This window comes from Podarcis raffonei, chromosome 16, assembly GCF_027172205.1.
Source record: "Podarcis raffonei isolate rPodRaf1 chromosome 16, rPodRaf1.pri, whole genome shotgun sequence".
Classification (NCBI taxonomy): domain Eukaryota; kingdom Metazoa; phylum Chordata; class Lepidosauria; order Squamata; family Lacertidae; genus Podarcis; species Podarcis raffonei.
In genome coordinates, this window is record NC_070617.1 from 16,113,195 (window position 1) to 16,129,355 (window position 16,161).

General features: G+C 45.8%; 1 protein-coding gene across 5 annotated transcripts in view; it reads right to left on the bottom strand.

Annotated features, from left to right (window-relative positions):
* The window catches only part of PIAS3 (protein inhibitor of activated STAT 3), a 32,578-nt gene extending 21,229 nt beyond the window's left edge, over window positions 1-11,349 (bottom strand). For 2 of the 5 annotated variants that reach the window (XM_053369614.1, XM_053369609.1), the window contains exon 1: window positions 6,976-7,107. In XM_053369614.1, the coding sequence (XP_053225589.1) occupies window positions 6,976-6,999 (24 nt within the window). In that variant the 5' untranslated portion in view covers window positions 7,000-7,107. Of the gene's footprint in view, window positions 1-5,292; window positions 5,356-6,975; window positions 7,109-11,208 lie in introns of those variants that run through there. The other 3 variants (XM_053369608.1, XM_053369611.1, XM_053369612.1) reach the window with 3 other exon arrangements.
* Between the last annotated feature and the right edge of the window lie 4,812 nt (window positions 11,350-16,161).

Sequence of the window (16,161 nt, forward strand, 5' to 3'; positions counted from 1 at the left end):
CCTTTAAATTGGTTTCTAGTCCTCACTGACTACCAAGATCAAACAGAGAAAACTGACCAGCAACACATGTGAGGTTTGGAGGGAGAGAAGGTGGACAGTCTTTCTTGCAAGCGTACTCACCTCCCACCCCTTCACCCAACTTCACATTTGCCAGCCACATTTCCTCACCTCAAACCTCCACAGGCTTCTCTCCCTGCTCAAAATTCAAGAACAACCAATTCAGAAAATAAGGCAGGGCAACTCTGGTCCAGCAGATAAAGAACTGCTTTGGGGCCTAAGAGAAGATGAGTTGGGAGTCTCACCTCTACTGAGTGTGCAGACCCAGGAGGATGAGAACAAACACCTAACTCACAAGGCTGTTCTGAGGATGAATGTCACAATTATTTAAAACACTAAAAGTTTGTAACATGGTAGGAGCTACTCAGAGATGGCCCCACAAATTATAGGACAACCTGAGAGGAAGGCTTACAGAGCATCACCCCAGGGGTTTTCAAAGCAAGATAAAATCCTTTCCCTTTAATCCTCAACAGCCTTCTAAATTTGGGGGTCTCAGAGTTGTTGGGTTTGTAAATGGGGCAGAGGGCTGCTCATTCCTGTTTTATGCTATTTATCTGGTTCAGTCTGCTTTTAAGGTCTTGTTTGCTGCTTTTTTGTTTGTTTCTTGTTTAACAGAAAATAAATTGAGAAATGTTATGAACGCAAACAACAAAACAGTCTATATAGGTTCATAGAGATACGGGGACAGCGCATGGTTTTCAATCTGCTTCTTAGAGTTTCAGTGGGAGCTCTTGTCAGTGCAACAGACACAGAGAAGGTTGTCTTGAAGCCAAGAGCCTCTCTGGTTTCCAGAATGCAGCATCAAGAAGGCACTCTTACTCTCAAGAATTACAGGGATCTCTCACTAAGCTCTCGTGGGCGTTTTGGTTTTGCTTCTGCGGCCCAGAGGATGGGCCACAGCAAAATGGTAGGGTGTCCCTCTGGCTGCCAATTGCTGGGAATCACAAGTGGGGCTGCTGTGCTCAAGTCCTGCTTTCGGGCATCCCATAATGGGCACCTGGTTGGCCACTCTGAGAGCAGGATGCTGCAGTGGCCAGGCCATTAGCTTGACCCAGAATGCTCTTCTTATGATAAACTTTGCGCACAGGAGATCCTAGGTTCATTCCCAGCTTTTCCAGATGGGGCTAGGAAAGACTCCTTTTTGAACATCCTGGAGATCAACTTCCATCAGCCTCAACCAGGATGGCCAATGGATGGAACGATGAGTGTACTAACCCAACAACAACTGGAGGGTCACAGTCTCCTCGGTCTTTGGGCAGGCTCTACTGAGCGAGACCAACCCATCTTCTGTAAAAAGAGGTTTCCCATGTTCTAAGTCAAAATATCTGTGCAGCACCTGAGTTAAGCCCTGCAGATCCACAACGTCTCTGTGCAAAGATGGAGCATTGCTACCTGGGGCAAAGGATTTTGTATCATGACAATATTTTTCATTAATAAAAGAGGAAAAGCAAGTTCCTAGCCTCTGAAGATTAGATTGAAATCATGTGGGCAAAGGTGAAGGAGGAAGCTGGATAATGGCAGGAAACGGGGGCGCTGCAGAAGATTTTAGTGCCCACCCAAGATCTAAATTCCCCCTTTGTTCCCTGTGTACCTGACAAAGCATTGCAAGTTCTTGGGAGTCCTATATATGTATAGTTATATATACAGTGAGGAATTGCCTAGTCTCTGCTTGCCTCAGAGTCTGGGAAATCTTTTATTTTATTTTTAGCTGCCAAATATGCAAAATTATCAGAGCTAGTCCTAAGTATACAATCGCTGAAAACAAACCCTTCATTTCTCTTTCCAAAGGAGCCCCTTCCTGGACACTGCAGCCCCCCCCCAACCCCAGACAGACAGACAGACCTCCAAGGTGGGGAAACCAAATCTTTCTTGGTCTCAGTCAAATAAATATGGAACAAACGAAACAAAGCAGAACGTGGAAAAAGGGTTGATGGGGGTGAGAAAGAGAGACAAGAGGGGATTCAGTTTGCCGGGAGGGAGCCTTCAGACTTCAAAGAGGTTAAGAAAGCCATCAAGGCAGCCAGCTGGGCAAATGCTCCAGCTCCATGGGTGGGCTAAATCAGCCTTTGAAAATGCAACGCTCTACACACACACACACAACCAACCCATGTGCTTAAACATTACTCTCCTCCAAGTGAAATGTCTTAGCTGAGGCCTTATTTGCAGAAGGGGGGGATTGGCAGAAAAAGGGCCTGGAAAATTCCATCCTTTAAATGGAGGAGTTGGGGGTGGCAATGCAAGGCCCACAGGCGGCTCCCCACAGCTTGCCAGATCCGGCTCTTCCTGTCTGAAAAAGCACAAAGCAGCAAAAAGTGGGAGGGGGCAGGGGAGAAGAAGGGAGTTTGTGTAGTTGTGCTATCTCCTTCGACCTGACCCACTGTATATGCCTGACACTCCCCACACCTCTTACATTTTTGCAGTTACAGGATTTCCTACTTCTGCCTACGTTTACTCAAAAGTATGCACTGCAGAGTTCAGCAGGACTTAATCTCAAGGAGGCATGTGTGCATAATATTGCCGCCTAAACCTTATATGCACATATTTGAGTTACTATTATTATTGCACTATTATTATTAATTAAAATTTATATACTGCCCTTCATCTGTAGATCTCAGGGTGGCTCACAACATAAAGGTAACCCAGGGATATTAACAATGTATAGTAATTTAACTATACAGCGAGTCCTTAATGAGAGCCTAGTCTTTAGCTTCTCTTTGCAGTGTTTTCACATATTGCATTTGCCATGGGCATGGGGGGAAATTCTCTAACACCCACCCACCCTTATTGCGCAGCAGGATTTGCAGAAAAATAACTTCTTCTAAGGAGTACCTGATCTCAGATAAACAACATGAAATATGCACCCCACCTGTGGTGGGGAAACGTGGAAACTACAGAGATCCAAAGAACTAGAAAATGCAACAGGAGCCAGACAAGAAGAAGCCCTGGGATCCTGTCTGGTCTCCAAATAACTCACTTGGCAGTCACTGATCTTACTTCACTCATAGGCTAAAAACACGTAAAGTTGGGAGCAGCCAGTTTGGCCCATCTCACAAAAATGGCTTGGAAGAAGACCGGTACATTTTGCTTCATAACTTACTTTCAAGGAGAGCTATAGGCTTACTTTCTTAAAATAACAAAAAAAAAAACAACAGAAAACAGAAAATTCAGAATCTTGGGCCCCTGCTGGCTATGGGACCAGTATACCAGGAGCTCCTCTGCCCACCTCTCCAGGTGTTAAAAGCAAAGTGTTCCAATTTAAATTCAGGAAAGGTGTGCTCTGGCTCTCAAAAGTTCAGGAAGTGACACGTTACATGTACAGAAGTGCTTCTTTCAGGGCTCTCCAGTTCAACCCGAACCCCAAAGAGATTCCGGCCATGAGGGGCAGGTACCCTGCACAATGTGCCTTGAATAGCTTGCTTGAGCCACCTGAAGCTATTTGGTATAAAGGTATCCTTTCAGCCACTGCTGGTGGCATTTGATCACCTGCTATTTAACCACAGTCAAACCTTCCACAGCCCTGAAGATGAAAAGGTGGCCTGTTGCTGCCAACTTAACCTTTTAAAAAGTAACTTTTGTTCTTTTTGTTAGAGCTGCTGTCCCTGAGCTTCATTTCTTCCTTTTAAGCAAACTGCAACTGCAGGCTGACCTTGCTGTTCCAAGATAAAAGGGAAAGAAAAGGAACTTTCCCATGAACCCATTCAAATTTGAAAAAAATCTCACATAACATTGTAACTCTTAACTGTTCTTTATATATTTTTTAAAAGTTCATTTCATGGTTTCGCAATAAACAGTAACTAATTTGTTTCTTAGCCATGAGTATCAAACTTGCAGGTAGTTGAAGTTACCTTTCCCCCCTTTTCTTGTTCTAATCAAGCTAATGCTTTCAAAATCTTGACCATTAATTGAATCTTCCTTAACCAGTCAAATGCCCCAGAGTGTGGTCTGGATTGCCTGTCTGAGGGAATGTGTTACACGCTAATGATTCTCTCTCGTTACACACTAAAGATTCTTTAGTCCTTTCCAAGACTATGGCTCCTTCCAGTCTCTCAGCAGCATTCATACATTAGACCTAATTCCTAAAATGTCTAGTTCTGGCTCTTCATGTCCCCCTTCAGTTCAAAAGCATTATTTTATTTAAAACGTTTCTTACACAATGACACAACCATTTCAGAGCAGGTAACAACTATAATATTAATGTTCTCAACATCATTCTTTTCTGCAACAGGTGTGATGGATGTGGTCTGGTTCACACAAACAGCAAGGGGAAGATTGTACTAATCTGGGCTGTAGGTATGGGAATCACAAGACTGATCCACGTAATTTTAAAACAGAACAAAACTCAGATTCTGTGCACTTAGAAAACTAACACAGCGAGGAGAGGAGTTGTAACCTAGCCATTTCCCTGCTGCAGTACGGAGATTAGATTTTACAGAGAGGAACATTCTGTTGTGTGAACTCCCCCTCCCTTGCAAAGTGGTATATTGGAGAAACTGTTTTAACCACCTCCTCTGTTAATGCAAATTAGACTTTTTTGGGCAAAGAAGCAGAGAGCATTACTCAAGGGCTGTGTGTATGTGTGAACAAGCTTTAAAGTCTGTACATGTGCACAGCCTATACGAAAAGCCGCTAACACGTATTTGCTATAAATACTTCTAACGACCTGCAGACAAAGCTCCCTTACCACTAAACAATGTGTGGCCACACCTGGCTGAAAGCCCCACGTGAGGTATTCACCAGTCAAGCCAGCTTGTCATTTTATTGACAGAAGCTGTGCAGTCTGTCAGCATTCTACGGCTGTCATCTTCCCCTACCTCCCCAAACAGTTAAAACATGGTGATTCCCTGACAACACAGCCCCTTAAGCCAATGAGAGATGTAAAAAGGATCAGAGATAAGCAAGCGATGCTTGGGTAGATAAGTTTAAAAATGAAGGATTCACAATCCTCTCCTGCAATTTCAAGACCTAGATTTCCCAGCAAGCTCAATGTTGGGGGTTAGTAAAGATCTAAGAGACAATAAAGTTTTTTCACTAAAAATAAGATGGAAGGTATGGAAAGACAAAAGCTGGAAAGTCTCAACAATTCTATGAATGTTTAAAGAAGTCCCCATGAGTACTCCCAGCCAAGGTGGGTAGAACCTCAAGATTTATCCCCAGGAAAAGCCAGATAGGAACCCATGCAGGGGATTTTAACACACCAAGGAGGACCCCAAATTGGTTTCAGAATTCGTTAGTTACCAGGGGCAACTGCATATTCCAGGGTCTGGCAGTGGGCAATGATGGCAGTGGGCACTCTGACTCCTAAAGATGAGAAAGAAAGAAAAAAACCATATATACAGGAGAGCAACCCCACACCAAATTCTCTAGCTATGGGATCATATCATGAAGCAAACTGCAGCACAGGGGAAATAGGAAGCTGCTTTTACCATACTTATTAGCCACGTGTTGTGGCTGTATTTGAGCAGATTATAGGGAATAAAGCCATTGGTTCAATTAGCTCAATATTCTCTACACTGACTGGCAGCAGTGGCTTTCCAAGGTTTTAGACAAATGTGGTCTCTCCCATCCCTATCTGGAGACCTGGGACCTTCTGCATGCCAAGCAGACCACTGAGCCATGATCCTTCCTCAATGATCTTATCCCTCCTGAACCCCAGATCGCACTCAATCCATACACCCCTGCCCCCTGCCACAGCCCACCCTTCCACCTCTGGCTTTCATTGCACAAAACTACACATACCCAATGTCCCTTTGGGTCTTCTATCAGCTTCACATCACCCCAGATGTTCTGCCCCCACCCCAGGATTATTTGTCTCCCCCACCCTAATATCCTTTTTACGACACAGGTTTTCCCAACTCCCCACCTCCCCAATTCATCCTGAACCCACGTCTGATTCCCTCTGCTCGCTCTGTACTCCAAACACCCCATCTCCCTATAGCTTCTCTCTTGCCAACATACCCCTCCCTCCACATCGCCACTGTACCCCATCTTCTGTTTTGCAGCCCCTCTTTCTCACACTAATACCCCTCCCAGGCAAATTCTCTTCTCACCCCTTCACCCCCTCACTTTGAACTCCAACCCCCCACCCCCTGATCTCCTGTAGGAGTCATTTCCCGCCCCCTGTTCTTACTCCCCAACCCTACCAAGGCTTCTCACTCTGCACATGTTCTTACTCACCCCCAACATCAACCCTCCCCTCCCCTGCACCCCCACAGCTACTCACACCCCACCCTCTTTACACCCCTCACCTAACCTATACCCCATTGCCCCCACCCCCATTATTCCCTCCCCCTTTTACCCTGGGCTTTACTGCACAGCTGCTTTCCACACCCACCTCTCTTCTCCCTCCCCCCAACCTGCCAAAAAAATTGTACCCTCAGATACCCCCCTTCCAGCCCTCCCCTATTTCATGCAAAAAAGCTCTCTCATATCCCCCCCCATACCTGGGGGGAGGGTGCCCCTCTTTCTACCCCCAGTTATCCCAGGTACCTTCCCCATCCCTCTTGCCTATTGCAGCCCCCCGTTTTCTACCCCCCATTTGTTTTGTATATATTCAAGGCTCTCTCATATTCTTCACACACCCAAATAGCTGGGGGGGGTTTCCCTTCTCCCCCCACAAAAAACGCGCCCCAAGTACCCCCATTTTACCAACTACAGCCCCCGTCATCTTTACCCATTTGCTTCATGCAGCAGAGGCTCCCTCATCTTATTTGGAGGCTCCCTCCTTATATCCCCCCCCAAAAATGCACCCCAGGTTTCTCCTCCTCCCCTATCTCCCCCCCCCATTTTTCTACCCATTTGCTTTATGCAATAAAAGCTCTCTCTTATTTTTTGTTATAATTCTCCTCCCCCTCCTCCCCCCACCCTTTCCTGGGGGGCGCCCTCCTTCCCTCCCCCCCCCGCCCCGCTTCCTCTTCCTACCTTCAGCTCGGCCGCCTCCGCCATCTTGAGGCATCGTAGCCGCCGCGGCCGAAAGCGGAGGGGGCGGCCCAGGGAGCGGCGATAAACTCCGCCGCCGCCCGAGAGCCGCACGGAGTGCCAGAGGGGGCAGGAGGAGGGAAGACAATAGAGGGTTGGAGCGCTGGAGGAAGCCCCGCCCCCTTCGAGCTCCGCGGAAGGGCGGGGGTAGATGAGAGGGGGCGGAGGAAGCGCCGTAGAGAACAGCGGGGAGGGCCTAAGGGAGCGGCGCTAAATTCTTCTGCCCGCAGTCAGGCGCACCGTGCTCTTTTCAGCCGCTCTTTTTTGGGGGCGCAAAACCAAATTGTTTAGTTTTTGGGGGGAATCCTCCTCTTAAAAATAGTGATTTTACGCTTTGGGGGCTGTTTTTCCATCGCGTTGCCATATATCCGGGGTTTCTCTGACAAAATTTCCCTGACAAAATCTGTATACCGCTTGGTTGTAAGGGGGTGGGAGGTGGGGGAGCTCAAAGTGGTTTACAGAAAGAATAAACATTTTAAAATTGTCAGTTGAAAACAGCTTAAAACGACTATTTCAAACATTCAAAAACAATGATGTTTGACGATCAAGTAAAAACCATGCCTAACCATGCTAATCTCTGATGCAGCGGCCCCGAGGCTGTCATTTGATTGCAGCCCCCCCACCCCATAATAATAAATGTTGTGACACCTTAATTATTAGCAGATTTATTGTGGCAAAAGCCTGCTCTGTTTGATGCATGTAGTGGCACCCACAATTTGGCAGAGATATGTCTGGGACTGGGAAGGTAAAGAGTAATAATGCTAGGTAGGTAACCAGCCTTGTAGCTGGAGGGTCTAGCACAGGGGTCAGCAAACTTTTTCAGCAGGGGGCCAGTCCACTGTCCCTCAGACCTTGTGGGGGGCCGGACTATATTTTGAAGGGGGGAAATGAACGAATTCCTATGCCCCACGAATTCCTATGCTCCTGTAACGTCAGTACTAAATCATCTGCAAATGCTCTCAATTTGTACTGTTTGGCTCCGACCTGTATACCTTTAACCAACCGGTCCCTTCTAATCATGTTCAGCAAAACCTCCAGGACCGATATAAAAAGCAATGGAGAGATTGGGCACCCCTGTCGTGTCCCTTTTTCTATCTTAAATTCTTCCGTCACCACATTGTTTACAATTAATTTTGCCTTTTGTTCAGAATATATTGCACCTATACCATTTTCAAAACCTTGGCCTACCCCCTTCCCCTGTAGGTTCTTCTTCATAAAACTCCAAGAGATGTTGTCAAAAGCTTTCTCCGTGTCCACAAATATCAAAACTGCTTTAGTATTTATATTCACTTCTAACTTTTCCAATATATCAATTATATTCCTCAAATTATCAGACAAATGTCTTCCCGGGAGAAAACCCGCTTGGTCTTTATGAATCTCTTCCATCAATACTTTTTTCAATCTCTTGGCCAGAATGTCAGCAAAAATTTTGTAATCCACATTAAGTAACGATATAGGGCGGTAGTTCTTAAGCTGAGTCTTTTCAGTCTCTGTTTTCGGTATAAGTGTAATATACGCCTCTTTCCACGACTCTGGTGCCCTTTTCCCTTCCAAAATTTCATTGCAGACTTCCTTCAAAGGTTGTAATAGCCACTCTTTCAAAGATCTATAATATCTAGAATATCCGCTGACCCGGACAAGAAAATCGGCTTCCAGGTGGAAAAATCAAAATTAGAAACAGAACTGTTAGAACCCAAAACTAAGATTTTGTCAAAGATGTATAACTTGCTGTTGAAATGGAATACTCAGGATGAAACGGTGAAATCTGCTATGATTAAATGGGCACAAGATGTTGGACATAACATTATGTTTGCTGACTGGGAACAGTTGTGGACCACAGGTATGAAATTCACGGCATGTAATGCCTTAAGAGAGAATATTATGAAAATGATATACAGGTGGTACATGACCCCAGTCAAGCTTGCAAAAATATATCATTTGCCCGACAATAAATGTTGGAAATGTAAAGAAACTGAAGGTACATTCTTTCACCTTTGGTGGACGTGCCCAAGAATTAAGGCTTTCTGGGAAATGATCTACAATGAAATGAAAAAGGTATTTAAATATACTTTTCTGAAGAAACCAGAGGCCTTCCTTCTGGGCATTGTTGGCCAATTGGTGCCAAAGAAGGACAGAACGTTTTTTATGTATGCTACAACAGCAGCAAGAATACTTATTGCAAAGTATTGGAAGACACAAGAACTACCCACTTTGGAAGAATGGCAGATGAAGGTGATGGACTATATGGGACTGGCAGAAATGACTGGCAGAATCCGAGACCAGGGAGAAGAGTCAGTGGAAGAAGATTGGAAGAAATTTAAAGATTATCTACAGAAATATTATAAAATTAATGAGTGTTAGAATGATGTTGGATTGAAATTAAGTGGTTTCCAGCTGTAATGCTTTAAGAGAATATGAAAAAAAGGATTATAAATAGGTAATAATATAATGGTAAGGATTTGCTGAACTAACAATTTGGGGTGGAATACAAAAAAAGGAGGTATGAGGAGGTCCGGGAAACAAGTTAAAAGAAAACAAGTAATTGAAAATGTATGTGTGTTTTTTTTTTCTTAAAAAGTTTTTTTTATTCTGTATGTCTGTTATTCTGTTTTTTCTTTTTTTCTTTTATTGTAATATTATAAAAAATCTTAATAAATATCTTATAAAAAAAATAGATTTATTTATATCCCACTTTTCCCCCAGTCTGGGATTCAAGGCGGCTTACACAGATAAAATATAACGAGCTAAAAGTATAGAAAACACCATCACTAAAATGTAATTAAACACGAATAGAATTAAAATAGTTTTTTTAAAAAAATATCAATTAAATGTAGGCAGTTAACAATAAAAGCATCATAGCACCAGCCCTTTCTTCAAAATACAGGTAGCCCTGATGCAGGAACCACCCTGGGCTCCTTTGTGAGGAAGGGCAGAATGTCAATTAAATATGTTTCTATGAAAATTATACAGGAAAGTTGTATCTATGAGGTTTTAAAACAGCGCATGCGGGCTGCAAGTCAGCCCATGGACTTCACACTCACTAACTGGAAGTTTCCTGCTTTTTTCAAGAGCAAATGGGTACAAGTCACCTATTTGTACAAAATCAGCTCAGGAACAAGATGGGGAAAGGGTTAACACTTCTCCTGCTCCCCACTCATGCTATTTTCTTCATTAAACTCAACCACAAGCTTCTATAGAGGGAAACTCAGCTATCATAAATGCACAGCATTTTCAAACAACCAATCCATTAACGGATTAATTGGATGAAAAGCAGGCAATTGAAATCTTCTAGATGGCTGATGGCCTTCCAGCACAATCCAATATTTGTGTTTACTGAAAGCAGATCCATTTAAAGCGTATCCAAGGCATGTTTACAGCACTGTGGTCCATGAACGCTGATGATGTGACACGGAGCTCATGGCAGAGTCGCGATTTGAACCCAGGACTGTTTGGTTTGTTGCTCACCGTGCTAGCCTGTATGATGTGTGCTGTGCGACATGGAAGAGGGCCTTCTCAGTGGCTGCCCCAGCTTTGGAACTCCCTCCCTAGAGAAGCCACAATAAGATCCAAAGCATTGTCGACTGCACATTTATTCAAAATCCAGTTAAACCTATTCAGTTCAACGAATTCAACAAAACTGACGACCGTGATCCAGTGATCACGTGATACCAAAGCCCAGTACAGTGGTACCTCGGGTTAAGTACTTAATTCGTTCTGGAGGTCCTTTCTTAACCTGAAACTGTTCTTAACCTGAAGCACCACTTTAGCTAATGGGGCCTCCTGCTACTGCCGCACCGCCGGAGCACGATTTCTGTTCTCATCCTGAAGCAAAATTCTTAACCTGAGGTACTATTTCTGGGTTAGCGGAGTCTGTAACCTGAAGCGTATGTAACCTGAAGCGTATGTAACCGGAGGTACCACTGTATTCATTTGCCTTCAGAGCCCCTTGCCTCTTAGCCCATACACCCTTGGTTAATCCCACTGCCCCCAACAGGGGAGTGCTACCACCCACTGATTTAGGGGGGGTCAGGGCAGGAACTGGTGCTGATGGTACCTGCCGAGGTGCTGATGCCAGGCCTGACCTCAGACCACACACTTTGGTTGCCAGTTTTCTACGTGGAAGTGAGTTCCGTGTACGAAATCTTGGCAGAGTGTGTCCCTGTGACTTTCACTTACCAAGTTATTTTTTATAGAAGATGGTGTTTTCCCTGCCAGCTCAGGAGTACCAGCTGTCTTCAGTGAAGTCCAGAAACGTTGTGGTCTTCTCTGCAGTTCCTGCGAAGGAGCGCTATGATCAAGGCTTTCTCGGTTGTGTGTGTGTGTTTCCCTTACTCTGCAGAAAAAGAAAGTATCAGACTCTCCCAAACAGCTCAAAACCACTCCTTCCCCGTCATCTGGGAGGTTTATCTTGGCAGTTGGAACCCGGAAACCCAAGTTAACAGACCCAGGCTGGTTAAAAAAATTTCATCACAGTTAAAAATAACTTATTTCTTTCTTTTTTCTGCCAATGCTGTGCTGCCCCCTGGAGCTCAGCACTCCACAGCGCCAAGCAGAACTGAACCATCCTACTCATTTATATGGCTCATATTTATCAGTGGTTTTCAAAGTGGTTCCCCCCCCCCCGGGGGGGCAGTGGGATTATCCTAGAGGGGCGCTAAGAGACAAGGGAGGTGGCAGGGGGGCCCTGGAGGTGTAAATGACTCTCAGACTTTCAAAATCAATGTCTGGATCAAGTTCATCAAGCAATGTGCATGATTTGCATTTTCTAATACTCGCTTATTGCCTTCGCAATTTATTATTTAATGTGAAGTGTTTAGGCACACACCTGATACAAGCATAATGTGTGAAGGGGGCTCTTCAGCACACAGAGTGAGTGTCTTAAGAATGTAGATTGGCAAGTGAGTTGCTCTTTAAAACAAGGGCCTCTTGCCACTCGCAGCAGTTGCAAAGCCCACTCTGCAATTTCCTTGTCGGCCACAGTTCCTGGTCGTGTCATTTTGCTCTGAAACCCTTTAAGGAATTGTGGAAAGCATCTGAGAGGGCCTCACGCTCTCAAAACCCTCCTTTGGAAGTTAAAAAACAACAACCACTGGACATCTCGTGTGATTAAAGGTAAGTACCACTGCATTTTGGACCATTTCAAGTTTCTAAGTTGTCTTCAGGGGCAGCCCTACGTAGAGCATGTTGCAATAATCCTCTCTGGAAGTTTCCAGAGCATGAAGTACACATGTACTTTCAATCAAGCTTTACCTTTACCATCGTCTCGTGGAGACACACCCAGCTTTTGCAAAGGAAGGTGCTCACTCACCTTATCTGCCCCGGGTAAGTACATAGGACCTAAGAAGAGGTTGCTGGATCAGGCCAATGTCCCAGTATCCTGTTCTCACAGTGGCCAACCAGTGAGATGCCTGTGGGGAAGCTGCAAACAGGACCTGAGCACAAGAGCTCTCTCCTCGCCTGTGGTCTCCAGCAACTGGTCTTGAGAAGCATTTACAGTGGTATCTCAGGTTACAGATGCTTCAGGTTACAGACGCTTCAGGTTACAGACTCCATTAACCCAGAAATATTACCTCAGGTTAAGAACTTTGCTTTAGGATGAGAACAGAAATCGTGCTCCGGCAGTGCGCCGGCAGCAGGAGGCCCCCGTTAGCTAAAGTGGTGCTTCAGGTTAAGAACAGTTTCAGGTTAAGAACAGACCTCCAGAACGAATTAAGTACTTAACCCAAGGTACCACTGTACTGCTTCTGACTATGGAATCAGCGCTAGTAGCCATCAATAGCCCTCTCTTCTGTGAATCTCTTTAACCCTCTTTTAAAGCCATCCAAGTTGGTGGCCACCCCTGCTTCCTGTGGGAGGGAGTTCCATAGCTTAACTTTGTTCTGCATAGAGAAAAGCTTTGGTCTGTCCTGGATCTTCCAACATAGTGGGCCATAAGCATCTCCTTTCACTACCCCTTCTCTCCAGTCTCTGGGGAAATGGCCACAGTCGGAGGAACAGCTTTGTGTTAGTTCCTCCCAAAGGCATTTTTAAAAAAGACTATAATTACTCTGTGCGCCATTTCCAGCGTCCCTTTCAAGGAAACCAAGCAAACAAGGAAGTTGGCAAGGCTTTCCACCAACCGTGTCAGTTTCATCGGACAAATTCAGAACAGATAAAAGCAGAAGGCAGATCAATTCAGTACATGCATATCTAATAATTTCATTTGCGATTTGTTCTGTTGATGGGTGGGGATGGGGGGCTGAGAGCAATGCCGGGGGGGAGGGTGGAATCCCCACTCCAGGGTAAATGGAAACTTTGCTCAGATCTTTGGCAGACATTGTCTACACCCTGGAGGCAGCAACGCTTCCAGTTGCTGAAAACCACCGAAGAGGAGAAGGCTCTTGTGGATTTCCCTTTGGGACATTTGGGTGGCTACTATGAGAACAGGAGACTGGGCTAGATGTGCCAGTGGCCTGATCCAGCAGCCTCTTCTTAAGCTCCTCCTTAAGGCAGAGCTGGCCTGCCCCTAAGGTGATATGGAGTGCCTGCCTCAGGTGGCAGAACTGCCCCTGCCCCACCGCCACTTGCATAGCTGTCAAGCGTCCCTTATTTGGCGGGACAGTCCCTTATCCCAGGGCCATGTCCCGCTGCTGTCCCTTATTGATGATGTCCCTTAAATAAGCTACTGAAGGTAATGGGGCCCTTTCTATGTCCAGCTGTGCTTTGTCAACAACAAATTGTTGCTGCCCATATATGGTAATTTATGGACCTAATAGGTATCTAAAGCCATTTGCACGCAACAAAATATGTATTTTATCAAAGTAATTGTTGATCCCTCATTTTGGCTGCTGATCCCTTATTTTCGAGGGTGCTGGTCCCTTATTTTCAAATCTGTAAGTTGACAGCTATGCACTTCTGCCGCCATGGTGGGGTTCTGGTGTGCGGTTTTGCTGTTCATCTTCTTCATCCCAGGCAGAGGAGTCGCTTGGCAATGCTTTGAGGAGTGCCCTGGCTGCTGTCGAATTTGGGGAGAGCTGGGGCCTGGGGGCGACGGAAGTGGTGGCAATGCAATGGGTGGCAGAAGACAGTGGCAACCCCCATTTTGTCTCAGGTGGCAAAATGAGACGGGCCATCTCTGTCTTAAGGATTAGGTACTTTGAGCCAGGGAGGATGCAGCAATTCTGTATTCTGTACACAGCACCCAGCAGGTTCCCATTCCTTAAAAAAAGTGCTTTATTATTTTTTTTGCCCTGTGAAATTCTGGGAAGGTCATCAGCTTGAAAACTGGGCTATTTCTCTCTGTTCCCTAACCGGGTTGGCAACCAACTCTCCCATTCGCTCCACCCTTTCTCTATGGAAACAGGTTTTTTGTCCCTGGCTTCCCATTGCATTGTGGGCCGATGCAGAAGGTTGGCTGCTCTTGCTTAGTTCGCTTCGGAGGGGGAGGGGGACCCCTCCAAACACAGGGGGTCCATTTTGGGGAACAGAAATGCAGAAAAAGGGGAGAGGTAGAAAGGAAAGGGTGGACCTGAAAGTGTTTCACTTTGCCAGACTCCCCTCTTAAAAACGGGTTATGCCATTTGAGGGAATTTGCAAAACGAGAGACCGTGGGCCCCAGTCCCCCCTTAATTTTTGCCGTACCAGAATGAAGCACACGTAGAGACACTCTGCTGGACAGCTGCCATATTTATCATACAGCACGAAAAGGAATTTTGTGCCGGAAATAAGCTACAACCAGCATGCATATTGTCACTGGGAGAACTTCACTGCCACAAGATGTGGTGCCTATCGCTGACAGTTTGCCACAATAGTTATAAGGACCCTGCATGGCCAGGAGCAATGTACCTTTCAATGTACCACTGTTGCTGCTAGGGAGCAACAGTGTGTGGACAGGCTGTCGTCTTCATGTCCTGCCTGTGGACATCTGATCGGCTCCTGCTGAAGCATCTGAATGGGCCCTCTTGGAAAGAGGATGCTGTGCTGGATGAGCACCCACCTTGGTCTGACCAGCAGCCAGGCTTTTGGGGCTCATCCGCATTTTCACTTGAACCATATTTTGATGGTGTCACATTCAGATTCATTTTTCCAGGTACGAAAGCATTTTTTCGTTCCTCTGCGATTGCACCTTGTGAAAATTCAAGCCCACCCGCTGCATTGAAGCTCAGTTAAGCAGATCTCTCTCCAGGCTTTCTACGCAACTGATAAGATCCGATTCAGCCCCAAAGATTGCGTTTCTGCAAGGCAAAGCCACGGGACAACGAGAAAAGCTCTCAGACTGAGTGGGAGCAGTGATGGGATTAATTGGCACACGATGTGATCAAAATATGAGTGAAGCAAAATTATGGACAAGCCCTTTGACGTGCTCAGAGAGGGTGACCCATGGGATCGACATGTGGGGAGGAGGGAAGAGACAACAGACTGAAGGCATTATTGCCAGGCACACATAATTTATTTGAGTTCTTTCAGCAGGACTCAATGCAACCTGCATTTTTCTTTTAAAGAAACAAAACTAAACACAAGCATGCACGCTTTCTCACACAGTTGTTAAATACACAGTAGCACAGATCTTTTTTAAGATGAAGCAGCAGCAACCACCCCTCTCCAGGTGATCCAAACGAGATTAAACAAATAATCCTTGGCAGAGGTCAGAGTGCATGGCCTTGGGGTACCTGCCAACGTTTTATGATTCCAAGAGCTGAAGGATGCATCTTGTGCAAACTGTCACAGCCGTGATCCTCGCAGAAGGGCTCAGCCATTAACCTAAAAGCCACCCTCCTTCAGAGCAGGGGAAAGCAGCTGCCCCAGACAGTGGATGTGAGGCACTACTATGGATGGCAGAGGGGGAGATGGGCAGATCAGAGGCACGTGGGACCCAGTTTGCAATGGGGCATCCTCTTGCGTAAGCCTTGCTAAAATGAACAGGAGTAGCACAAGAGCATTACTCCCGTTCATTACAGCGGGCAATTCTGGATCACCCAATGGAGGAGAGGGTGATTGATGGCTCCTAGCCACAATGGTCCAAGGGCCGGAAGCAGCAACACTTCTGAATACCAATTGCTGGAAAGCCCAAGAGCTCTTGTGCTCAAATCCAGCTTGTAGGCTTCCCACAGGCACCTGGTGCTGGCCACTGTGAGAACAGGATGCTGGACT